This window comes from Drosophila biarmipes, chromosome 3L (assembly GCF_025231255.1).
Source record: "Drosophila biarmipes strain raj3 chromosome 3L, RU_DBia_V1.1, whole genome shotgun sequence".
Lineage (NCBI taxonomy): Eukaryota > Metazoa > Arthropoda > Insecta > Diptera > Drosophilidae > Drosophila > Drosophila biarmipes.
Window position 1 is genome coordinate 19,706,421 of NC_066613.1, and position 27,055 is coordinate 19,733,475.

Sequence of the window (27,055 nt, forward strand, 5' to 3'; positions counted from 1 at the left end):
GCTCTCAAGTTGATGCGCAGAATTTGTGCAATTTAAATTGGGACTCGGGGCAGAGGAGTCACTTATTCATGGCGACAGGTGGGCGGGGAGGCCAGAGACGGGCTGAGCGGGCTGATAACGGAAATTAGATAAAAAACATTCGAGGAAAGCGGGATGTTAATAACAAATGAGGTTATAATTTCCGCTTTTAGTGTGCTCAGCGCCCGCGAAAGACAGAGTTGACACACGAAAATGAATAAATAATATAAACGCACTCGCTTCCCGCAGCTTTAAAATATTTTTTAAATTTACAAAATTCTTATTCCTTTTAACAACTAAAGCTTATGGAAGCTTAAAAATATTCAAAAAATTTAAATCACAAAGCAAAAAGTTCCATTTTCTTATAAAGAGTTAAACGTGTGCTTTTATATGATTTGTATTTACATTCAAGAAACGGTTAGATTTCACTATTAATCCTGATTTTTGCTCAGAAAAAAATGCATCTTGAATCATACTTGCTCTACTCAGCTTTAAAATATTTTTAAATGTGATACGCTTGCCGAGTAAATTATACAGCAAAAATATACATTTTTGTACAAAAGATTTATAAGAATAAAGATTTATAAAAGATTTATAAGTACTAAAGATTTATGATACCCAAAAAAATGGTTGTATTAGCTTAAGAAGCTTTTCGGGATAAACCTAATTGAGGTATATTGACTGCTGACTTTAATTATGTTTCAACGAATCAAAATCAATTAGATCCAACCATTGTTGTTATTTGAATGTTCTTAGGACTCTAATAATCTTATTTATGGATTAATCCCTCATCAAGTGGACAGTCTGTGGGCAACTGAAAATTACGATACCCCCCGCCGAGCACATAAAGCACAAAAATGCGCAATTTGTCATGCTCTGGACCGCCCAGTTATGCCTTATCCTCTGCTTTTGTGTCCAGCTGCATGACAATCAAATTAGTTTTGTTGCACAGCCAAACCGCTTCCTTCGGACATATGTTTACAAATCCCAGGGAGTCAAACAGTGAGCATTCAGTGAGCAGACGGACGGAAATGGGTGGCATCTGGTCCCTAAGCTGTTGCTTTTGTGGGCGTCGTGGCGACCAGAGACCAGGGACCACTAGGATGACCACTGGCTGCGGCTCCTTCGAGAGCCGGCTAAGTAAGAGCCAAATGAAAAGCTGGAGCAGAAGAAATCGCTTGCCTCTTCCGAACGACCACAACAATGGCTGACATGCAGCACATGCCATAAAATGCAATGGCCAGCAGCATGGCAACAAATGGCCGCCCTTTTCCCTGATTTTCCCAACCATCCCCCGCTGTGGGGTGGGGTTTTCTTTGCCGCCGACTTTCATCCCCTCCTGCTTTGCATAGTCAACTGATTTTGATGGCATTTTCGCACAGCTTAAAACAATTTGCCATAATGCTTTTACTGCGTAGCGAAGTCGTGATGTCATCGCCGGGGGCATAAGATGTGATGGCCAGAGCTGCTTCGTTGCTCTTTGCTCGGGAAGCATTCGAAAGTGGGCATAAAGGCAAGTGATTTCAACTAGCTGTAGTAGTTTAACACAAAATTATTAAAATTAATAAGGAAATTTATGCTGATTACCTTTCATTAACGATATTGTCACTTTGAAGTTTTTAGGTAGAAAATAAGTTGGTAATTCATGGAAATTATAGGTAGGTATTCTAGGGTCTTTTGTTAAAATTTCCGAAATATTTCTATTGTTTACTTTATAAGATAAAATATTGTAAAACAACAACGTAAAACTTGTAGGTCTTCTAAGGAAATATCATTTTTAAAAATAATTATTTAAATTATATGCAAAAACCAAAACCTTACAAAAAATAATAAGATTAACTTACAAACTTTGTTGAACTTGTTAAAAAAAGTAATATTTGTAGATATCTAATATCAGATTTTTTGTCGCAAAATTAAATGCCTTTAATCTTATAACCTAAACCCCACCTTAAGATATCTTATATTCTTTTCTTAGATAGAACTGATGCAAAAATCGCCTAAAATCCCATTACAAACCCCACTGATTTGCCACCGACTGCAGGGTATTTTCCTGACAAGAAGATTTCACAGGGCTTAAAATTCGGCTGCTCCAGAACTATCCCCGAAGAGCCTCTCCAGACCCCCACATCCGCTGTGATTACACTTAACTCCGCGAAAATTGAAACGGCCAGAGGGAATGAAACGGTTACCTCGTGGGCGCGCAATAAATGCTCGTAAAATAAAGTGAAATGGCTTTCTCTTGCCTTCTTGACGGCCACTGAAAATGCATTTCCGATAGCCATGTGTGTGTGCGTGTGTGTGGGGTCAGGGGGCGTGCCTTTGCACTCTTGTACGTGGAGTATCTGTGTGAGGGCGTGACTCCTGCAACTCCTGAACCTCCTGCAACATGCAACGCTAAAAGCCATGACCGTCGAGCTGCACGCAATCATCAGGAGTTCACGCCAAATCTGTAGCTACTTTTGTTTCAGAGTTAAAAGGTTCCGCTCCCCGGTGCTGCCAGGGGCGTGGGTATGAAGAGGGGGCACTTCCACACGCATCGAACCCGGCAGATATAATAATAATAACGAGCCCTCTGCCTTCGCCGGTTTGTTAGTTTGGCTGTTTGCCGACTTTTGCAACTTTTCGCCAACCGGGAACAGGAACTTTGCCGTGTGGAAAATTCAATGGGGAATTCGCATCGGGCGTTGCCTCGTTGCCTCGTTTCCTCGCTGCCACGTTGCCACGTTGCAAAGTTATAAGCAGGTCAGTGCCGGCCAAATCAGTGGCAGCTAGCAAAGGAGAGATGATTTCAAAATGTGCTGAAAACTACTTAAGTCCGAGGCTTAAAAACTATGCAACGTGCGGGGTTGGGCGAAAGGAAAGGCTTTCTCCGAATGGGCTGGTCAACTGGAGGAAACGGGGCAGGAAACATCTACCAGCAGTTCGAACTCGCCACACAATAACATGGATATTTTATGGATTCCCTGTTAAATAAAGTTTTGATAAAGAGCTTTGTGGCACGGTAGCTATATGGTTGTACAGTCAAAGTGGCGATAAAGTCCCTACAAAATGCATACTATATATCCAAAGTCTATTTAAGAGCTTTTATTTATTCAATAAATTAATTTTAAACAGCAATTTAAAGTGGAATATGTTATTAAATATATTATTATTATAATGCTTATGTTAACTTTCTTAAGATTAATATTTAAATTTCTTTTTGAGTTCAAAAGCCTCTGATCCTTTAGGCTTTTAATCGAAAAACTACCACCGAAAAGAGGCTGATTATTTGGCACATTTTTCCACGAAACAAAACGGAACTCGGGGCCCCAACTACTTGCAAACTTCCCACAGATAACCGTGATGACAGTGAATAATAATAAAACTAAAAAGCCAGAACCAATGCCAGTCGCCTGGCAAACGTCTGCGTCTCACGAATCACTAAAAATTTTAACAAAAGTTAAACTTCCGCTTCCTGGCTCCGCTGGCAGCGGAAGTGAGTAAAGCTTTTCAACATTAAAAAGATGTAGAGGCCCCGCGACAGCGCCAAAAAGCTGAGAAAAAAGCCGAGGAAAGTGGCGGTATGCTCGGCGGAAAATTGTGCAAAAATACTTATAGCTATGATGATGATGGCAGGCCATCATGGGGGGAAAACACACAGATAAGCTGCGTAGATTTACCCCGGGAACAGGAATACCCCGGACGCCGGGACACCACCAAGCCAAATATGCCACGAATATTCAAAACATGCGCTTAAAAGTCTGTATTTTCCAGCACATGGCATTGGCAAAAAAATACGTAAAAATGTTGCAAAAAAAAAGAAGGAGAAATAGAACCTGAACCTGAGGAAAAGCCTCCGACAAAAATGTGCAGCATGCTTAGCGGGGCAGGCGAGTCACGTGCTGACCTCCTCGGAAGGATCAACTTTTTGCACAAGAGCAACCAGGTGGCATGTGGCTCACCAGGATGTTTGCATATCATTTGAGGGCAGGGCTCACCAGGAACGTTCACCGAAGTTAAGGCAAGCAAATTACGGCTGATGGACCAGGAGAAAGGCAAATCTGTCAACATGAGTTTCATTCACTTTCAAATGGTTATAAAATATTATGCTTTTTGAAAACTATTGGAGAACGTGCTGAGCAATATTACTTTTTAAAGGAATAAAATAAGAAACGATATTTTCCATTTATTTAAGTTAAAATATCAGTATAAATAAAATCAATTTGCTTGTATAGCATGGTATAATTTCGTTTTCTGTATTGGCAATAGCAAACAGCTAGTATTCAAAAGGGAAAGCAACTTGCCAAAGCAGAAAAGCTGCCTAGAGCAAGTGCAGCAAAAGCAAAAGCAAATCGTCCAGAAAGATTCAATCAAACAAACAAGCCCAAAGGCATAGTTTTCGGCGGGTGGGGTATTCGATGGGCTAAGAGCTAGGGGCTGAGGGCTGAGGGGGAAGGTCAAACCCATTCCTCCTTCATCAAGCCAATGGCAGGCGGAGAAGCATAGAAAAGTAAGTGAAAGATGGCAAAGTACTGCTAACAAAAGCTGCAAACGTGACAAAATTAGTGAACAATGGCCCGCAGCCTGCGGATGAGATGGAGGAACTGGCGACGGAAAAAAGATTGCTGGGCGGGGGCCACCGAGGTTGAGGGCTCGAGGACCAGTACCTTATGAACTCTCCACAGCGGCTGGATGGCAGGATGTGATCCTCAGCCACAGGCACACAACGACTAAATGTGGTCAACGATGGCGAACAAAAGGAAATGAGAAGAGGTAAGGCAGATGTATGGGTGGCGACTATGGGATGCCCTAACTTATGAGGTTAGTCTTCAAAAAAGGATATGAAAATATATATATATTTTGATTCTATATACAAGAAATTGTTTTACCTGAGATCTTAAATATTGGGTTAGATACCTTACAAAAGATTGTTTTCAGCTTTTGTATCTGCTGGAAAAAAAATCTTTTGTGAGGTATGTAACCCAATTTATTCACAAAATTCTCGTTTTATAAATAGTTCTTATAAATAAATTGATCTATCTTAATGTATATTAATCTATCTTAATTTCACTCTAACTTATTAACCGATTAACTTTTTTGTTGACAACCCATCAATGCATACTCAAGAGGGAGAGTGCGAGAGAGATGGAGATATGCAAGCAGAAAGCGACTGTTTTGCAAACTATATTTGCTTATAACTTTTTAATCAAAAGTGAAAAGTACAAATTAAAATACTTTTTTATCGAGTTTCAATCGTAAAAATAAATACATTACATAGTTTTCGAAAGTAACACAGTGAATAAGTTCGTCTATCATACCCCTAATTCCCTTGTAATAGCTGGTATTAAAGCATAAAGAAGCATCAGGCAAACAAAGGCGGACTGGTGAAAATGCACACATAATGGCCAGAACGCACAATGCCAGGCGTGGATATGAATGTGCGTTTTCCGAAAGGACGGGGAAAATCTGCGGTGGCAGGGCCATGCGGAAAAGCTGGGGGCATTCGAGGCACTGGGGGATAGATAGATTGACGAACGCCTCAGTCAACTGTCAACTGGCCATGGACAATTTGCGCCCTGGCAAATTGAAATCGAAACGAATCAAAGCGAATCGAGCTGAATCGCAGCTAAACGAATCCAGAGCTAAATGTTTGACTTTCGATGACTCAATCGGGAGGGCGCAAATATTTGACGAGCCTTCAAGGCGAGCTTAAAGGTGACGTCGAAATAAAATGAAGGGAATACCATGCCACGCCAAGCCATACCAACGAGGAAAACTGACTGCAGGCCAAATGCATTCCAGCTGCTCTCGGCTGGAATGAAAATGTTTGTCAGGCCAAGTTGTCTAACAAAAAAAATAGAAAAAAAAATTCAAATAAAATAAAAAGAAACTAAAAGTAGGATGGGAGAACACTGCAAATGGTTGGCATAGCGCAAAAGTTGCTCAGCTAGTGGCACCTTCTCCTGTGACAAGGGAAAATCACAGCACTAGAAAAATAGTTGAGCCAACTTTCAAGCAACATCAGAGTTCAGGTGATGTTCCGTTCCGTTCCTTTCCTTGCCCTGCCCCCAACTTTTGCCACGGCTCTGACACAAGTATGTCAGGACATTGGAGGAGCGGAATGGGCGGTACCAGGACCGGGATGGGCCGGGAAAGGCCAGGAAAATCCCGCTCGATACGGGACACAAAATATTTCAGGCACGCACACAGCTCCGGCAAAATATGCATTAGAAAATGTCATAACATAAATTTAATAAACCATGGCAGCGACAGCCAATCTTTGGCTTCGGCTCTCAGTTTCAGCGTCAGTTTTAGCATTGCTTTGGCCAATGCACTGGTAGAAAATATGCGATCGATTTGGGTAGTCAGTGAGCTAGTTTATGAACTAAACTACGGTCGATTAGGTACAATTTTTGAAATAAATTTTACAATTTATGGAGGAAACATGTGAAAATTGTATACAAATTTATACAAGAGTACCATGAATTTGCAAAAATATTTATAAACATGTTAGCTGAAAATGTATACCAAACTTAGATACTTGGACAAACACTTTTATTATTGATCTAGTATTATCGCAACTTAGATAAGATTGGCTTACATATTTGTACATGATCCATATATCGATCAATTATATGATCTTATATTATATCTTATAGTATTAATCACGTTATTATTATTTTTCATAAAAAAAAGTATATTTGCTTTTAAGATCAGTACATCTAAGAGATCATTGTCTCTTATAGGAACTATTTTGAACCAATAATTGATTTAGCAATGCCATATATCAACTTTAAAAATATACTCTAAGTTCTATAAAAGTAGAACAATATCAGTTATTATATTTGTCTGTTTCAAATACATCGCTTCGATATCTTGGCATGCTGCACGCAGACCCCACTAAGCCGGCGAAATATTGCGTATACGCAGTGCAGGCCCAGGGACACAGTGCTGACTTAGCAGCATATCTCGGTGGAAACGTATGCTTTATGATGTGCCTGTCGGGACTGGTGAACCAAAGCACACAGCTCCATGGGATACATAGCTTTTATAGATTTCACCCGGCACATTTGTCTTGCTTATCGGGGAGCCCGGCTCCGCTCGGAGCCCATTCTCCCGCCCATGTGTCGACGTAATCGCTCATGTCGTTTGGCACATGAATGATTAGATGCCGGCGGAGGAGCTGCTGAGTTGTTGGCCAATTCCAATGGCTCAGGCCCGGCTTGTTGGGCAATTGCTGCATAATTCGCACAAAACATAGCTTCCATTTATGGCGTCTAATAGATATTTAATCATATGCCAGAACGTGAGTGCTCGGTGCGTCAAGTGAGTAGTCCGAGATTAGATTAGATTTATCGCATGCCCAGCAGCAGCAAGGACGCAATGCAATCCCCAGGAAATTCACCGAGTCCTCCACGATAGGCTTGACTTCGACCAACTTTCTATTCAGATTTATGAACATTCATTTGTAATTTATTAATTTCACACACTATTTGTTGACTATTTTGCATAGGCCAATACAAATTGGCATTTTATTATCTGCGGTCAATTAAAAAGCGCATAAATTATTCATGATCACTGTGGCGCGTAATCTTGTGCAAATTAGCGAAAATTAATAGCCAGACTAATCGCTTTCATAAAATGTTAAATAAACTAGATTTAAATGATCGATTTCCCCAAATTATCTTAAATAAAATGTTACTTGTTGCCAGCAAATTGGTTAACAATTTCCGAGTGTTAGGTCTTGAAAACGGGAACCCCAAGCCCTATAAAAGCCGTTTATCACAGCCCTGCTTTGTGCTTTCTGCCTGGTCATGGCATTTTGTCAACTTAATTCTGGCACTGATTAGTTACCGATGACTGCGGCAGCTTTCCTTACAACCACGTCACTTCGTGTGCTTTTCCCCCCCCCAGCTTTTCATTTTCCTTTCCTTTGTGGGTGCGGTAAGGTAAACAAGATAAACGACGTCCGTAGAATGCGGTGGCAGAGGAAACAAAAGACAAAAACCAACCCAAGCAGACAAAGGCCGTAGGTAAAAGAGGCCAGCTTTAAGGGAAACCTGGAAATTGCACTAAATTATTTCAATTAAGAAACTCTCGGCGCACGAAAGCAACTTTCTCTTGAATGGCCAGACGGGGGCAGGGAAGTACGAAATGAAAATCTAATCAGCAAATTGTTGAAATAACAGCGAAAAAACACAGACCCCGATTACAAAGAGTGGCGGGCCGTTCGGGGCACTGGCGGGTGCGGAGGGTCATCTCAGGGAATGCCTGATAGGGTCTACATTATACGGTTCTACGGTCGGAATATACCGTGGATGTGGGAGTGGGTTCGCTGGTGGGTGTGCTTATAGGCACTGCCGATAAGCGTGCTGATACACTCGCAGTATCAAACCATCTGACGCTGAATGGAGCACGTAGCTACATATGGATTTATACACACATGGCCATCGGTTGCGAGATGAGGATGGCCTGGTGTCGAGGGCGGAAAACGAGTTAATCAATTGCCATTTGTCGAGGACTTGAAATAAATGCACATCTCATTGGGCGACAGGAGGAAGTTCGGCCAGGAGACAGCTGGCAGCAGAGTGTTTGCTCAACAGTGCTTCCGAATCGCAGCCACAGTCGAACTTCAGTACATTGAAAAATTCCAAACTTCAATGGTTCTTGATATTAAATCCCTTAAAGTCGACATTCCATGACAAAAATTCCTTTTGAGCTGAAAAAATTGCTTTCTCAAGGGACACACAATGAATTTTTGTTAGTTAGATAAGAAATGTAGCCATGAAAAATCTATTCAAAGTTGCATTCAATTTGAAATGTGGTTTTGTTTTATACATTTTACTAACTTTACATGGTTAGTTTGGTGTTTTTCTAGGGTATTAAAAATTTAACCAATTCTTAACTACAGAAAATTGGAGTTATAGAAGCTCAACTGTATAAAATGTAATGCACACATGGCGTATGCGGAAATATGCTAAGGAAGTTCACATTGCGTATACGCGGTGTTGGGCTGGCAGCCAGGCGCATGGAAAGACAGTCAGTCAGTCAGGCAAACCGATAGGTAGACATACAGATAGATAGATAGATAGATAGATAGATAGAAAGACCAAGAGAGCAGACAAATACGCGTGCTAAAAATCAATCTCGGATAGACGGTTGGATGGAGCAGCAATCGACATGTGAATTTTTGTGCAAATTGAAACACGCTTCTGATACGTGCAGGCAAATAAAATGGTTCACGGCGGCCAGGGGAACTTGGGAAAAATGCACCGGGAATCCGAGGGGTTTGGCAAACAAACAAAGGGATGGCAAACAAATCTGTTACGGGAAAACACGCAATAAACTGTGCAACGACCGAAAACTGGCCGATTGACCCTCGCAGCTCGTAACTCTCAAAAGAGCGACACACAAAGGTGCGCCATCGCCGTGCGACTCTGTAAACATTTCAATTATTCTACTCTATAGATACCTTAGTGAGATTCCCCCACTTGAGCTCTGCAGCTATCTCAATTTATTTGATAAACACAATCTGCCTGCTTAAACATCGCAAACGTCTCTTCGAGTGATTTTATTATCTTTCGTCATAAAATTTACTGAGCTTAAAGATTATTTCCGCTTTCTTCATGATTGTTAAACTGGTGTTTTCATCAGGCGATCACATAAAAAGCATGCTTTTAATACCTAGGCGTGTGTAATAGGTAAATCGTCAAAGCAGAAACTGACGTCTTTCCAATTTGCTTTATCAAAGGGAAACCTCACTAGAAACAGCACATAATTTATAATTTTATTACGTAATATGTAACTTTTATAGCTTTCTTATTTTGGGGTTTAGCTATAACAACCCACTGATTTAACCAAGTACCCAAATGACGTCTTTCCAATTTGCCTTGTCGAGTGGAAATCTTTGCTAATTAGCCCCTACAACCTGTATATATTTTATAATCACCATTTCCGTGACGTGTTGAGATTACGAATTAATCACCACTCATGGCAAATAAGCTCATATTCCCAATACAAGAGATCGAGTGGCATGCATGCTTTCTTTTTTTTTTTAGCCCCTCCGTGTGCGTTGCATTTTTGCCAAGGGTTGAGACTGAGGATGAGGGGCTCCCAGCCCGTGATTCATTCATTTCCATTGGCCAGTCATTCAGGTGCTACTCCAACCATCCGGCCATCTATCCATCCGTCAGTCTGGGGCTGTCGCAGCGCTCGGACTGCATTGCCAGGCCCATGCATCAGAATGGCAGTCAAGTGTGGGGCTCTTAAAAAAAACCAGAAGCATGCTTCGAATTTTGTTTTCATCTCCATCATTTTTTAGGAAGGGCAAAAGGTCGGAAGGGCCCAGTATAACAACCAATTTATTTGGCCACGCTGCAAATTGTTACCCAACTCGCATTCGATCACCATCATCATCGCCTTCATGGGCAGGAGGTCCTGACCCAGTGCTCCTCCTGCTCCTTCGGCCCGTCGTCATCATCAAAAATCGTTGATTGCAACAAAACAAATTGCATTTTAAGGAGATTACTTGTCCGACCGTCTGCTCTAGATGAATAGTCGAGTGCTCCTGCCATCGAGTGGGTTCTCTGGCCTCTGGACCCGCCCAGTCCGCCCGGGCATTCGGACTCGGTCATGTGTGCGGTGGAGTGGCCGATTTTTTAATAAATCATGGCGCATTAGTATTGGCTGCACAAAAAATGCACTTCTCCCTACATTTTTTTAGCAGCGGGATTTCCGTAAATTGGCGAGCATCAATCGAGTGGCCGGCAGATTCGGACTTTTGTTAGGTCACATATTGTGAAACCTAGATGGGGATGGCGAATGATGGTCGGGGATTAATTGGAAGCAACGAAAACGGATAATATTCTAACCAAGATGGCAGGATACAGGCAAGGGCAGCTGCACATCCATCATTGAAATTACGGCTGCGAACATTTTAAACAGAAAATTGCGACAAGTAAACAAATTGCCAAGTTTGTTATGCGAACTGAGACAAATCCATAAGCAATCCATCATCATCATATTCAGATTGATTCACTAGACAGGAATACTTAAAAAAAAGAGAAAACCAAATAGGAAAGGCAAAAAAATAAATAAAAATCATTATGAAGCCAGTTATTCTTAATTTAAGAAGTAACGTTCTTGAAATCAAGACGAAAGTATTCTTGAAATTGATATTTATGATTTAGTAGCCTGGAAATAGAGATGAAAATGATCTTGATTTTGTTTTTTGAGAACAGAAGCTTTTTGCAAATGCCTTTAAGCTCAGATGGACAATTTAAACACTTTTTTTCCAAGTGTATAAAACAATATTATACTTGATTCGATAGAAAAACTATAAATTTAGAGTAAAAGCTTAGATAAACAGGACCCTCCACAACACATCTTAAACAATTACCCTAAAAGCAGGTCTTAAGCCCGCAAATGTTGTGCGTGGCCAAAAAGTGTCCCTTTGGTGTAGTAAAACCGCTTGAATATGACATTACGATCTGTGCCAAAGCGCCCACGCGAGACCCCCTAATAAAAACAAATCCACGCCCAGCTAAACGCATTCGCTTCGAAAAAAGGCGGCCAATAAAAGGCCAGGAGTGGTAAAAAATGCATGATTCAGGCCGTAAAAAAGCCAAAACGACCGGGACAGCCGTCGTCCTCGGGAAAAGGACAACGCGGCGTACATTTCCATGAGTCACCAGCTTGGCTTTCGGGGGGCCACGCACGCGAAGGTAGCGCCTGAAAGCTAAAACAGAGAATCCAAAAAGTGAAATCAGCTTTGGACGGGTCAGAATTGGGGGATTTTCTGGCGTGTTTTGTTTTTTATCACAACCCCTGGAGCATAAATTGGCAAAATAAATGCAAATGCCTGTGCGAATGTGGCCTAGTCGCGGACAACGCGGCGCATTAGTAATGTAATTTGATTTGATTTTTATGTTCTGCTGCCTGCGGCCAGGCCGGCATTCAAAATAGGCTTCATTCCGGGGGCAAACTGGATTTTTATGTCCGCCTAATGGCCCTAAAAACACAGGCGCACACACGAAATTATCGCAGCTGCCAGTGCTAATTGTGAACAAGTGATTAAGTTTAATTGCACCAGAGATAAAAGTACAGCACTTGTCCCATATACATGCAGCCGTATCTGGCAGATACAATATATGGCAAGCCGCAGCCATCAATCATGAATACGAAAAGTATGTGCCGGAAAACAGCAGCTAAGCGGCTTTGTTATGCAAATGACCAACTCTCCGTGGGCGAAAATTCGAGTGTCCAGGGGTCGCCGGCGGTCAGGTCAGCAGCTTGCAATCAGAATTCACAAGTCAGGAGTCTGTGGCAATTGGCAAACATTTCGAAAGCCCAAATATCAGAGAGTGCACAATGGCCAGAGTTATTGGCAAATACGAGTATATATGTGCAGGCAAACAACATCTAGCAGAATGCCAACTTGTGACCCAAAAGATATTTACAATTAAACTGGCCAGGCATGGTTCTAATTTATTTTTGCCAGCCATCTAGAAAGGCTAAAAACGTGTGAATCAAAATATTGCATACATTGTCCATTCGATTTGATTGCGCAAAAATGAAAAATAATTTTGCGAAAATACAGAAAACTGAAGCGAGCCAAACAATTGGTTGAAATTCAACTACTCTGACCCCGTCGATATCTGGATGGTGCGGGGCGAATTGAAACTAATTAAAGCCGAGTAATGAATTTATACACATTGTGTATGGGAGGAGGGCTCTGCAATTGTTGAATGCGGTTGGGTTTCATGGGGCTGGTGCTGAGGCTCCTCTGGACCAGCAGATGGACAGACAGCCAGTCGGATAATCAGACAATTGCATTTGCAGTTGTTAAAGCGGCTTCGATTTCAATCGATTCGGGGCTTTGATTAATTGCATTGTAATTTGCAATTACAATGAATTTAATAATTGCCACTCAATTCAGCGCAGCATCGCACCATCAATGGGAACTCTATTAAGCGTGGCGAAATGAAGTTATTAAAATCGCCGGACAAAAGGAATACCTATGCGTTAAGAGCAGTTAATGTGCATTAATTATCCGCCGGCAACAAAGATGCAAAATTATCGTAAATCAATGGAAAAAGCCAGTTTTTGCAGAAGAAATCGGGGGATAAATAAAATATAAAGAGTTTTCTGACCGTTGAGCTCGTTATTTGTGAAATCAACAATATTAACGACGAGTTTTGGCATTAAAAAGGTGAAAGTGCTTTGTAGTTTAATCTGTGTTCGATAAGAAACCAAACATAAATTATAATGTTAATATAGAGGTCGAGATTACCAGAACCAAGTACATACTTGAAACCCGTGGTCAGAACCCATAGAAAGTCCGTTTTGTTAAGATTTCAATATGAAAATTATTCCACTAGCATTTTTGATCAGAACTCGAGTGAAAAGAAGAGTACTTAAAGATATTATCGAGCAAATATAGCTTCGCAGTTCATTTAATGTATTTGCTCTAGATAATAATGGCCGATAACTATAAAATGTTTAGCAGCTCCATTCAAGTTGACTTTGTATGTACCTAGCCCACTTGTACTGAACTTACTCATCGCACATTATCGGCAACATCGAAAGTAAATAAATTCACACTGCGACAGAGATATAAAGATACAGATACAGATACAGATACGGGGAGTTACTAACTGGTCTGCGGGTCTCTCAATGGAGCAGATACCAGTGGGCGGCATTTCGAAACACTCCAAAAGCGGGGCCAGGGTCAGGGGAGTGTTACAATGGCAAGTAGCAAGTGGCAAGTGGCAAATAGCAAATATAACCGAATGAAACTCACCTGGCTGCAGATTGTTTAACTCGAGCGATGCGTTGCCAGCAGCAGAAACAGAAACATTGACCTCGGAACACTTTTCAACACTCGCCTTCGATGATGATTAAGTACTCGTACGATTTTCGATTCACGCGTAATTTCACGTAGTTTTATTGACTGCTTACAGGGTTTTGGTTAAAATAACGATAGATTTGTGGAGTTTTTAAAATAGCAAGCACTGTCTATGGGTTAGTTTTCACTGCTGGGTTGTAGGTTTGTTCTGGAGCTATAGTAGGGGTTTAACTGTGCGGTTTTAAGTGTTGTAAAGTGTAAAAAATGGGTTATTTTTAGGATTGTAAAAGTGATTTAAATACTATAAAATCAATTGAAGTTGGTTTTTTAAGATTTTTTATTTGCTCAATGTTCGTAAAATTATCATTTTAAGGGGTATTCTTTGGGGCTTATAAAATCCCTAATAATTAAATACTATAAAAAAAATTTAAGTTTATTTTCATATGTTTTTAAGATTTTCTTATTTGCCTGCTGAATGTTCGTAATATTATCATTTTATAGGGTATTCCTGGGGCTTTTACAATTTTGCAAGACCCTTATAATTCTGGTTTTTTTAATTGATATTTTAATTTAATATTTAAATATTTATGGTTATATTTTCTGATAATTATTTCAAAGCGATTTCTAATTGGAATTCCCAATTTCGATAACTTTTTGGGCTAACAACCTGAACTCCCCGAATAATAACGTTTTAACGACGTACAAATACGGGCGGATTTAAGATGATTTAATTTGCTGGCTTAGTCGCGGCGACTAAATGAAAAGCACCGAGATTGAGGTGTAAAATGAGGTAATTCCGAATTTAAAAGCCAGATCTCAGGTAAAAAAAAAAAAAGAAAACAAAAGAAAACAGGTTTCCCGATGACAACAAGATGGAACCAAAAAATAAAAAAAAAAGGAGAGGAAAGAGAGAAAAACCGGAAAGCTAGAAGCAAAGGCAGAAAGCTAGTCGTCCAGAAAGCGAAAAGCAGCGCCTAACTGTATTATTCCCATAAAGCAAATTTAAAGAAATCAAACCGAGCACATGTGTGCGACAGCGACAGCGACAGACACACAAGCACACACATGCATCATCTGTTTGTAAAACATTCAATGGAATCCAGACGCAAAGACAATCTGCAAAGACAGTCTCGCAATCGCAAAGGCAGAAAGGGAAGAGCCAGAAAACACTGCATAAAAACAGCAATCAGAAATAGTTGCACAAATTTAATTTAAACCTTTTGGCGCAACGAAAATAAAACACGAGTTGTGGGCATTATTGATATTTTTAAATTTTTGGCGTCACTGACACAATTTGCGCTCTCTCTCTCGCTCTCTTTTATTTGCCTTTTCTTTTGTTGCTTTGCATGTGTGTTTCTTTTTCCCTGCTGCTGCTGTTCTTGTTGTTGTTTTTGTTGTTGTCGCCGTCTTGTTTGTTGTTTCTTTTGCCGTGTGTCTCTCTCTTGCGAATGGGAAACAAACACGAGAATTCTCTGAATATTTTTTTTATTGTCTGCGAAGAGCAAGGAAAAACAAAAACAACAACAAAGGCAGCGGGCCTACACACAAACACAATCCGACACAGCACACACTCACACACACTCGCACAGCTCAAATTAGTTGAGGCAACAACAATAAGCGATGACTATTGTTATTTAAACACAGGCGTTTTTTTCCTATTCCCTGCAAAAGCCACGCGACAATTGTCAGGTTTCGTATGCATTTAATTGAAATAAACCCTTGGAAACACTAAGAAACATTTAAATCAGCACAGTTTCGCGAGGCAAAGGCAATTACAAAACCAAACACTTGAGGGCGCCGCGACGCGTGCAAGCGAGACGGCAGGCGAAAAGACAAAGACAGCTGGGAGTACGTGGAAGCGGCGATTTTCGATTTGTTTTGCTTTTGCCTTTGCCTTTGATCGTAGTTTTTAAGTTTCATTTATTTCAAGTCCTTGTTAATTTGAGATCTCTTCGCACAACAAATGTACTTTCAAAACACATTAATTAATAGTAATTATTGTTTGGTTGGGCACAATTAACAGCTGAATCGGGTGTTATTTCCCCGGCGATTTATCGAATCTAGCGATTTTTTTTTTGCACTTTGTTATATTTTTTTTTTTTGAAGTTTCGAAACTATATGTTACCAACGTTTATCGTGTTTTTAGTTCTGAACGGTTAACGAAACATAGCGCACTTCCGAATTTAATCGAAATGCGCGCCTCCGATGCAAAAAATGGAATGAACCATGGACACGAAGTTGAAATGAAAACAAACCGAAATCCGAACGAGGGGGAAGAAGAAGAACTGCGGAACGAGAGTCGCCAACGTAAGCAAACGTAAGGGAACGTAAGTGTCGCTGAAAAAGCGAGATAAGAGATCGATCTCTTTTGAGGACCGTAGTTCAACATTCATAAATTGTTAATATAGCTTAATTTTAAAGTTTTTAACATGCAAAGGCCCGCCTACATACCATTTGCTCAAAAAACGGTCACTCTAAGCCCGCGTAAATTTAAGTCCAGACGATATGTGACAAAAACATCGATATCCCATATCATTTCGAAAACATCGCTGTTCTCCCACCCCTAGCGGGCGCTCTGCAACCCAGCTGATCGATCAAACAAAAAATATTGATACACAGGAATTGAGAAAAAAATGCTCTGCCTTTAGAAAGTGAAAGTATTTACGAGCTGTGACAAAATGGACAAGAATCTGGATGAGGTGGGTAGACTTGGGGCCTAACTCTACGCGCCTTAATAACTTATCATTGTTTTATTTGGCTCTCTTCCCAAACACGCCCAATTTTTCCACCGCCCAGGTCAAAGGCACCGTGCAAAAGAAGTTCAATGAAATCCGTGCGGCACTGCATATGCGCGAAAAGCTGCTCCTGCGGCAACTGGAGGTCGTAGCGAACACCCGGCAGCAGCAGCAGATGCTGAAGAAGTCCAACGCTGAAGTGGAGAAGGATCAGAGTGGCGTGCGTTTTGTGCCCGGGGAGGGCGAGGACACGGAGGAGAAGCTGCTTACCGCCATCCGGAGCTTCGGGCACTTCCTGCTGGACAACAGCGACATGCAGCTGGCGCTCCAGGACTACCGCACCACGGGCCTGAGGAACGAGGACTACATAGAGCCCCTGGATGACCACGAGACCATGTACAAGTGCCTGCAGGATGGGCAAGTGTCATATCTCGATCTGGACGAAGACGGCGCCCCGCCGGAGTCCATCGTGGTGGACTTTTCCCACAACAGATCTCTCGTCGAAGACAATGCCAAGCGCTCCATTATCAACATCACCTTGCAGGAGGCCAAGGATCTGATAAAGAAGGCCAAGATCAAGAGGGAAACCTATGTGCCGCCCTTGAACTTGGAGGAGCTGGACGACGAGCTGGAGTCTTCGATAGCCGAAGCCGTTTCCAGCTTGGGCCGCGAGACCTCGGCCAAATCGAAGAGCAGCATTCAGGAACCACCGAAAGCCAAGAGTCGCAAGCAGCGCTTCAAGCCAAAGATCACCATCAACAATTGCAATGGCACCATCAACCTGCGCAACATTGCCAGCCTGACCATCAACTGTGCCAGCGAGGAGGCGGTCAGTGCGGAGATTCCCTTGGCCAAATCCGCTGACTCCAGTACCACCGAACCCTCGAACTCCACGCCCACGACCACCGCTTCCAGTTCCAATTACTCCAGCAATGCCAGCTCCCGTTCGCAGTCCAAAAAGCAAAAGGCAAACAAAAAGAAGGAGAAAGCTGACCGCGAGCCCAGCTCTGACTCCACGCCCACGCCGGGTCAGGGCCAACGATATGAGGAGACCGAGATCCATGATGTCACCTGCGATTTCTACAATCGCCTGCTCAACGAGATCAAGAAGAGCATGGTGGAGAAGCCGCGCAGGACGTACCACCCGGTGGCGGAGCCGGTTCAAGCTGCCGCCGCCGATTCCAGCTGCGATGCCAATTCCAATCCCAGGCAGTCGGCTCCCAAACAGGAGCCAGTTTCAACCACCACATCCCTCACACAGAGCGAATCGGGACCACAAGTGCAGCCAGGCAAGAGGCTGATCCTCAAGAACTTCGAGAACCTCAAGATCATCCTGGAGGCGAACAGCGGCGACGAGGACTCGTTCCACCCCGTTCAGATCGAGCAGTGGCTGGCGGAGATTATCTCGGAAACGGACCTGGAGCCCATGCAGAACACGGATATCCTGGAGCACAGCCGCATCCACAGCAGCGAGACCCCCTAAAGCCGCGGGTCCAGCCATTTCTCCTTAATGCACTCAGTATTTTCTCTTTTTTACGTGTAGCTATAGTTTCCTTAATTTGTTTTTAATTTACATTTTAACCTTAGTTAGTTTTGATTTCTTAAAAGACAAGTTTTTAGTTCCATTTTAAACTAATATTGGCAGAACAGGAGTTTAAGAAAGTAAATATTGATCAGGTTACTTTTTCCACAATTTCAACTACATCTACGAAGAACAACCTGTATTTAGTTACATTAATTTATAAATGTTGTGGAAATTGTATATGTAAACAGGTTGAAAAGTACTGAACGATCTAATGATTTTTTATCAGTACCTTGAATATTTTCTAATCTCTTTCTGCCTTTCATTTTGTGATTTTTATCCTTTTGTAAGACTTGAACTCGTACCAATCTAGCCAGTAAGCTCCAGGCAGTGTTCAGTGCTCACCGTAGCCCATTTGTAAATGCAATCGAAGAGTCCACATTAAAGTGTTAATTGCCATCACAAAACGAACAGCTTTCGCTGGAAACTCTTGATTTGTTGTCACTGGATCGACCGGATCGACCGCTTGAATTTCGCCATGCAATTGAAATTCGGAGTGTACCCTGGCCCATTAGAATTCCAAATCCGGCCGATTGATAAGACCATTAAAATGTACATTCTATTTGTGTGTGTATTTGCGCGTATGGAGCGAGGCACCTAACTAAAAGCACTTGTAATGGTGATCATCGATTAGAGTGGACCTCTGTAGGGGGCGAAGGGTATACCTTTAATATCAAAAACTGTCATCTAAAGAGCTTATCGCTCATAAGTAAGTATTTGCCTTAGTCTTGTTAAAATGCTTAATACATTAATTGAATATGTTGGTTCCTAAATCAAGGTAAACATTTGTTTTTCCTCTTATTAAATGTCTTTAAAGTCATGTTCTTGAAGTGCTCTATAAAGCATATTTTAAAATATTGCACTATTCTATCAGCTAAAAGAAGTCCACTCTAATCCACATGAAAATGGTTTTAAGACATCGAAGGTTACGCCTTTGAGGTAGACAACTCATTTAACCCTTCCGATAATGTCGAGCAGGAAGGGCGTGTAGTAGGTGATGATGCAATCCGCGCCAGCTCTTCGGAAGCCCTTCATGGCCTCCAGCACGGCATCCTGGAGGTCGAAAGCGCCCGCCTTGGCGGCATGATACAGCATAGCGTACTCCCCGGACACCTGGTAGACGTACAGCGTGTGGTACGGATAGGAATCCTTGGTGGAGCGCAGGATGTCCAGATAGGGCATGCCCGGCTTGACCATCAGCATGTCTGCTCCCTCGGCCACATCACGCTGGATGGCTCTCATGGCCAAGCTGCGGGAGCCGCTGGGCAGCTGATAGCACCTTCGATCGCCGAACTTGGGAGCCGATTGGGCTGCCTCCCGGAAGGGTCCGTAAAAATTGGAGGTAAACTTGGCGGAGTAGGCCAGCAGGGACACACTGTTCATTTCGGCATCGATGAGGGCCTGCTTGATGGCCTTCACCCGGTTGTCCATCATGTCGGAAGGAGCCACGATGTGGGCACCAGCCTTGGCATAGGCCACGGCAATCTCAGCTATCCTCCTGATGCTGGGACCATTCTCCAGACCCGTTTCGCCCAGGAGACCACAGTGGCCGTGCGAAGAGTACGGACAGATGCAAACATCGCAGGCAATCAGGAGATCCGGGAACCATTCCCGAAGCTTGGGCAGAGCCTTAACCACCGGGTTCTCGGCGGAGTCCGCATTCGAGGCCTGCTCGTCCTTCAGCTGGGGCTCCACCACGCCGAACAGCAGCACCGAGGACAAGCCCTTGGCCACCAGTGGCTGCAGGTGCTCCCGCAGGCGATTCAGACCGAATCTCGAGATTCCCGGCATGCTGGCAATCGGCTGGACGTCATCGTCGTTGCTCACGATGAACACCGGGTACATCAGATTGTGCGGCGCTATCTCGCAGCCCGACTCCTGCAGCAGGCGCAGGGTGGCGTGGTGCATCCCACTGTGCAGTTTGCGCTCCATGCTGTCCGCTTAGCTCCTCAGGAAAATGAAAACCAACGTAACAAGTGAAACTAACGACCAAGTGCTCGGCGCGTGGGCATATTCAGTACCTTCTCCATTGCGCGGTTTTCCAACACTATCATTTTGGGTTAGGACAGGGTGGTTCTTTAAAAATTAATTATAAAAATCTAAGAAAATATATTTTTGTGTAATATAACATAAAAAACACTATTTTGATTTGTTACGTAAGTTTTATTTGGATTAGGATACGATGCGTATAAGTAAATTAATTTAATTTTCCTAGTCCCGTTTTTTAAATATAAAAAAGTTTTGTTACAAAAAATGATTTTTCAAATCAAATTACATTTCTATAATTTCTTGATAAATTAAGTAAGATAAAAAACGCAATTTTTTAACATAAAATATTTTGAGGATTGGAAAACTGTTGACATGAGTGTATTTCATCGGGAGAGGATTAATAAATATATAGATAAATAGATTTTGTATCCTACTTGATGCCCACAGTAGTATGCCTCCCCGAATAAAACAAACTCTTCACATTTCTGCATACGACTATTTATTAACTTTGTAGTTTTCCCGTTTAAAATGTCTGGTATTAATCGTTATTACAGCATTAAAAGTTGGTGTTTTCTGCTACGCTTGCTCACACCCTCATGCACACATCCTCGACCGGGCCCTCCCCGCCTCAATTTGCTCTTTAATGGTTAACTAAACATACGCTCTACATATATAGATTTACACGTTATACGAAATATTACAAATAGTTGGCCAACATGCTATGCTTAGGCGTAATTGAAATAAACACGGATACATAAGTTAGTTAGCCTGTCCTTGCTTACAGGTTGTACTTTTGACTTAATTTTAGCTTTGAAATCAATGGACGAGAAACGGAACTAAAGCCTAACTTAAGCGTAAACGAATTGGGTTAAGTATTTGGTTTGGTTTTCAATTGTAAGTAACAGCCATTGGAAGTGCGTGTTTTCTTTTGTTTGGGTCTTGTTGCGATGGTTTCGTTGATGGCGATTAGCTTGTGCTCTCGATTTGACGTCTGCTGGACTAAGAAACCAGTGTGTGGTGATAGTGCACACGCTTCTTTCGACGTCTGGGTCGCGGTTTCAATTGCCCCGCATTCCCATTGGTTTTATTCTCCTGCTCCTTAGCTCCTGCTGCTGTTGCTGTTGCCGCTGCTGCTCCATGGAGTGTGACTGTGTAGGAGTGCAACTGGAGCATCTCTCCGACGGTTCGTGATTTCTGACTTATGCTGTGTGATGCTGGTGTGTGACTGGCGGTTGGTGGTGCGCCCGAAGTAGCTACTGCTGCTGCTGCTGCTGAGGAATCCCCCGGAGCTTGTCAGGCGAAGGTCACTTGGTAGAAGAGCCACTCTTCCATGAACGACGGCACAAACGCCTTGGTGGTGGTGAACTTCACCTTGGGACGCAGCAGATCCAGCTGCTCCTCGAAGAGACGCAGCTGCACCTTGCAGGTGGACCCATTGCCGTGGGTCAAATACTTGCCATCGGCCTTCAGCACCTTGAACGAGTGCTCGAAGATGGTGCGTATAAAGTCCCAGGTCTCGCCCTCCGGGGCATCGGTTATGGGTATATCAGTGAGGTCCCCGAACACGTAGTCGAACTTGCGGCCCTCGGCGATGAACTTCTTCAAGTACTCCACACAGTCGCCCACAATGATCTCGTACTGGTCGGTCTTGCGCTTCTCCAGCACATCGCCACAGATCACATTGAGGTATTTGTTGCAAGTCTGCATCACCAGCTCATCGATCTCCAGCATCACCACGTGCTTGGGATTCTCCTTGAGCAGCTCGTAGAGCAGGGCGCCGTCGCCGCCGCCCAGGATGCAGATCTCCTTGCCCTCGTAGTTTTCCACGCCGCGACACATCAGGGTCTCCGTGTAGATCAAGTCGGATTCAGCAATATCTGAAGAGGAAAAAACATATGTTGTGTTTATTAATTGTAAATTAAATAAAGAGACTATTAAATGTCTTCACTTTAGTAATATTATATTTTTTTTATTAAAGTTAAATTTGAATTATACTATTTAAATTCATAAAACCCATTCGTGATATAATTTATACACACTTAAATGTAACAATTTTTAACAACCCAGCACCCGTTCGTGTTGTTGAATATTTATTATTTGCTAGTTATAAAATGTTCTTAATGTTAAATATTTATTGCAAATCAGTACAAAGTTTTCAAACCCGCTTACCATATGTAAATTATTAAGATTTATGATGAAAAATCGACAACAATGATGCCAAGTCAGTAATTACAGTGATATTTAATACTTGTTTTTGCATATCCATACCAAGTTTTAATGTGTCCGTGATATAGAATATTTATTATTAGGTAACTCATGATGTTAAATATTTATTTTTGAAAATATGTTTTAAAAAACATATTTTCAAAACCGTTTCCTCCTCTACTATTCACATTTATGATGCCAAATGAAAAACAGTGATGCCAAGTCAGCCACAGATCGTGTTACGGAATATAAATGGACAGTGATATTGAATAACTATTTTTGCAGCTTTTTAAATACCTCATCCTTTAGGCACATACCCACATAGATTATGTCCCCATTTCAGGCTATTGCATGTGACCCTTACTGCGCCAGCCGCCAATCGATTGGCGACCCTGACACCGTTCGCGCATCCATGTGTGCAACATATTATAGCCATACTTACTCTGCAGCTCGTCCAGCAGCAGCATGTTGCCCAGCGTCTTTGAGTGCATGATTTGGATCTTCTGGAAGGGCGACCGGGCCTCGAAGACCACCTTGTCGATGTCGTACTCGATGATGCGCTCATCTGCGGAAGAGTACCATGGATTAGTGCCTCAATGGCCACGTATATTGCATATTATGTTAGACTAGTACTGATTTAGGCTCAATTGTTAGAGGCAGCGCATGCAGAGAATCAAGTTTAGACAAACGAAATGCACTCTTACGGAAACCAAAGAGATGCGGTAAATCAGAAGGAGAAAATGGCTGAAATGATCTATCATGCTGGGTGCCACTAGGAGAACTCTGACAACATCAGCTCGGTGGTGCTGCATACGCTCAACGGTCATACGTTCACACATTTCGGATGACATACAGTAGCGGTAGTACGAGTAGTGGTTGCTCTATTTGCAATATGGTTAACCAAACGGATTGGGGTTGCCTTACCTGACGCCGGGAAGTACCTGGAGACATCGCCGCGCTTCAGCGTCGGCAGCTTCTGGGCCTTTTTGGCCTTCAATTTGATTGCCAGGCCACTCTCCAGACTCCGACCCGTCTGTAGGAGGTCCTTGGCGTATTCATTTTTTATTTATACACATTATTATAGAGCGAGGCGTTGTGTCGTTGTTACAGTTGAAAGTTCGGCAGCCAATTTATGAGCGAGCGTACGACGTGGAGCGGGTACGATATCGATTTCGAGGCGGGGCAGGTGACACATGTGCGTTGGGGCGTAGGTACGGTTCAATAGTTTACACATTTATTCACAATTCGTGGCAATTTTGGTGTAATTTGGTCCAGGATATGTGGCAGCGGTTGTTCATGATGATCGATGAACGTTTCGTGTATCGATGGATTAGATATGAAAATAAAAAGTAATAAAAATTAAAAAAAATCTCAAAACAGTGGGTATGCTAGGTTTGCAGTGATGCCAATGGTCTTTTCAAGATCATCTATGGAATCCGATTTCTTGAAATCAAAGTCAAGAATAATTGGGTGAAAGAATTGTTATTGTACTAAGTTCAAATGTAAATGGGGAAAAAAGTAAAAGTAATTCATTGGATTGAAAAGGTTTTTGATGGACTACTTGCTTGTACAATTCTCTAATAAAAAAGGGTTTTTTATAATGCTTAGTTATTTTTAATATTATAAGGGATTACATACAAACCATAATTTTAATTGACCTTTAATGCAAGATATAGGGGTATACAAAAATAGAAAACAAAATAAGAAGTATCAAACCCAAACGAAAACTCAAATATAATGAGCATTGGCATCACTGCCGAAAGATAGTAGGACCGTTTGAAAGATAGGACAAACTAGCATGCAGGAACTCCCTAGAGAAGTAGTCCCCCTAGAAGGTAACGCTAGGCTAATATGATCTGTGGGCGTGGAAATGTGCGGGGATAACGAGGCGGTTCCAATTCTAGTGTGGGAATGACGTTTCGGTGAATTTACAAAGTCTGAGATTCACTCTCCCAGGCAGGAGTCCAATTCAGGTGAGAGTCATGAGGGTTTTTGATACTTTTTTGTTTTTTTTTTTTGCGGTGGCAGCAATCGGAAATACTAGTGGAAAAACTGCACAGGTGTTCTAGATTCTGCAGTGGAATTTTGAAAGAGAATTTCGGCATATACTTTAGGTGGTATGTAGAGTGAGTTCGAGTAAATATATATACTTATTGCAAATGGAACTAGCAGGAACACAACTGGATTGTTGATTGATTGTACGTAAGTGGCATTAAGTTCGACCAACCTGAGCTAGTCATGTAATTGTCGATATATCCACCGCGCTTAATCGGGGGCAAGTACTTGGACCGATCGGAATCGAATTTCTGCCGCAAAATCAGTTCCACAGTGCGCATGGCCTGCAATGGTAATCTCCTTTATTTAGGTCCTTGAACAACGGATGCACATGTGTGGCAGGCAGCCTGCGGCGGGGCACGATGACTAAATTAAAATGTAATGGAAGGTGACCTTCAACTGGCTGGCGGGGAACTCTTCAAACAGCCCACCACTCACAGCCAGCGACCCCGCCAGCCCGGCCCAACGCGAACTATTTTTAGTCCAAATACTTGATACTTATGAAAAAGGAAAGTGAACAGAGCGAAAAAGGGAATATATACAGGCCGTGCAGATTTGCCTGTGGCGATGTGAGTGCAGGCATATTGCAAAATCGCAAATCGCAGAAATGACAATAGAAGGCTTAGCCACACGCGGTTTGCGAAATCCACCGACGAGCAGCAACAGTCGTAAACAGAAAAACGATGCCGGCTAGATAAGGAAAGTTCCACACTCGTGAACGGAACAGCTGCGATCAATACAATAGCACATTGGAACTCATAAATGATGCTCTTTAATATGTTATTTTCAACTAATAATTGGGGCAAAAACAAAAGTTTTGTGGCCTCATTCTTTCATAATATAATGAGACATTTCCTCGAAATATTTTTCTTTTTTTAATTTTAAATAGTTTTTGAATCAATAAAATTTGTACCAATTTCTATATTATTTTGAAACTGGATGTTTCTATTTTATACAATAAAAATTAAAATTAAAAAATTATAATACATTTCTTGTAATCAGTCAACAAGAAATGTATTATTGTTGTTAAAAGATTTTAAATTTTAAGAGAATTTTGTTTTTCAGTTTATAAACAGTTTCTGAAACTGTGAAACAAAGTTCCTATTTCTGTTTTTTCGTTAGAATTTCTTTTTTTTTAGGAATCCTAAAAAATGTATAAACTAATTTTTGTGCCTTTAGAATATATTCCTTTCTTATTTTATTTTTTAAGACGTTTGAGTATGGTTTTGTTGCTATTATTATGCCCTCAAGTGTGGGGCTATGGGCAAGTGTATAGGCATAGACGGAAATGGTTTTTATTTTGTCGTATTACAGATGTACTTAAATAAATGAGGAAAGAAAATTGGAATAATGAAAAAGACTTTTCTATTTCCACAAGGAGGGAAAGTGAATTGTTTTCTTTTCGTATACCATGTGATTTCTTATAAAGAGAGGCCCCAAACTAGGAGGTTTTGGTTATTATCGCACCTAAAAATGTTTACCCATAAGATTACTAGCATACATGATGCAAGGGCGACTGGGACTTGTCATATCAACAGCTTTAATGGGCCTACCTTTCCCTGGATAATATTTTACCGACCTTATAGCAGTGTCAAGAGCTTTTATAGGCCTACCTCTCCCTGGATAATATTTTATCGACTTTATAGTATTGTAATTATTGTATAAGACCCTGCCCCTCGGCGCGTCAGTCAATGGATCTCGAGTAGAGCCCACGTGCGCCGCCCTATGGCGGAAGAAGAGCGGGAATGGGACCGCGAGTTAACCTAGCAAAGCCCAGCTGAAATGCGATGTGTTACAGAGGTGTTAGATAATAGGACATAGGGGAAAGTGCTGTGGCGCTGGCCGGGGGCCACTTGAGGCCAAGGGCGGACGAACTGACCCTGACCAAGTGCCGGGCCTTTGGGCACGGAGCATGGTCAAGAACACACCCCCTCGAACGCCAAACATCCCACACACCCACTTGCGTACATCGTGTACGAAGAGCACTCGGCTGCATGTGTATGTGGGGGCGCGGAAAATCAATTTTACTCGGTGGGTGGAAAACCCTTTCCCAATCTAATCAGCCGCGACACGGAAGGGTGGGCGTTAAATGTGGGTGGTGCTTTTTTGGGGGAAGGGGTTTGCTTGCAGTTTTCCAAGTGAATCTACAGAGAACTTCCTACGTACATCGAAGGATATGATGGGCTCCTTGCCGTCCGGCAGGAAGTACTCCACGTTGAGGGTCAGCAGGCCGTGCTGGAAGATGCGGCAGGTGACCACCGTGTCCTTGTTCTCGTGCAGGACCGCAAAGTAGCCGTTCTCCGGCGACTCCATCGAGTAGGCCAGCTCCAGCTGGGGGAACAGGTGCTCCAGCTCGTTGCGCAGGATCTTGGCCACCTGCTGGCGCCCCTCCTCGTCGGCGGTCTTGTCCTTGTCGAGCGTGAAGTCGAACAGTATAGTCTGGGCCGCCATGGTGCTGAACTCGCGCTAATCCGTAGAACCGTGGAACCGCGTACCGACCGAAACGAAACGAAATACTAGTGATGGGAATTCCGAGCACCGATAGCAAGTCGATAACGATGGGTCACTGGTGTGGCCGTGCAGCAGACGGGGCTTATATACCAGAACCCGTGAATAAATTATCGTTTATTATAATACGTGATTAAT

The 27,055-nt window shown here is 42.4% G+C and overlaps 4 protein-coding genes across 11 annotated transcripts in view; 1 reads left to right on the plus strand and 3 right to left on the minus strand.

The window, feature by feature from the left end:
- Positions 1-16,106, minus strand: part of LOC108034992 (palmitoyltransferase app) — a 65,007-nt gene extending 48,901 nt beyond the window's left edge. Inside the window, exons 1-2 of one of the 6 annotated variants that reach the window (XM_050886787.1) lie at positions 15,969-16,080; positions 13,799-14,074 (exon numbers count right to left, since the gene is read on the minus strand). The gene's annotated coding sequence lies outside the window, so the exon portion shown is untranslated. Of the gene's footprint in view, positions 1-13,798; positions 14,075-15,968 lie in introns of all 6 variants that reach the window. The other 5 variants (XM_050886788.1, XM_044095308.2, XM_044095309.2 and 2 more) reach the window with 5 other exon arrangements.
- A 290-nt stretch (positions 16,107-16,396) lies between these two features.
- Positions 16,397-18,571, plus strand: LOC108035081 (uncharacterized). The gene is made up of 2 exons (XM_017110496.3): positions 16,397-16,542; positions 16,640-18,571. The coding sequence occupies exons 1-2, from the start codon at positions 16,522-16,524 to the stop codon at positions 18,059-18,061; spliced, it is 1,443 nt and encodes a 480-aa protein (XP_016965985.1). The 5' UTR covers positions 16,397-16,521; the 3' UTR covers positions 18,062-18,571.
- Positions 18,572-18,713: 142 nt separating this feature from the next.
- Positions 18,714-20,363, minus strand: LOC108035084 (delta-aminolevulinic acid dehydratase). Its single transcript, XM_017110500.3, has one exon. The coding sequence runs from the start codon at positions 20,090-20,092 to the stop codon at positions 19,109-19,111; it is 984 nt and encodes a 327-aa protein (XP_016965989.1). The 5' UTR covers positions 20,093-20,363; the 3' UTR covers positions 18,714-19,108.
- Positions 20,364-20,625: 262 nt separating this feature from the next.
- On the minus strand, positions 20,626-26,968 carry LOC108035082 (spermine synthase). Of its 3 annotated transcripts, none has more exons than XM_017110499.3 (4): positions 26,576-26,968; positions 23,279-23,387; positions 22,797-22,919; positions 20,626-22,026 (listed from the first exon to the last, which is right to left on the minus strand). In XM_017110499.3, exons 1-4 carry the CDS (start codon positions 26,858-26,860, stop codon positions 21,443-21,445), a joined length of 1,101 nt encoding a protein of 366 aa, XP_016965988.1. In that variant the 5' UTR covers positions 26,861-26,968; the 3' UTR covers positions 20,626-21,442. The 3 variants fall into 3 exon arrangements, with proteins under 3 accessions (XP_016965988.1, XP_016965986.1, XP_016965987.1); XM_017110497.3 differs by having other exon boundaries at positions 23,279-23,399; XM_017110498.3 differs by lacking the exon at positions 23,279-23,387 and adding an exon at positions 24,582-24,693.
- Between the last annotated feature and the right edge of the window lie 87 nt (positions 26,969-27,055).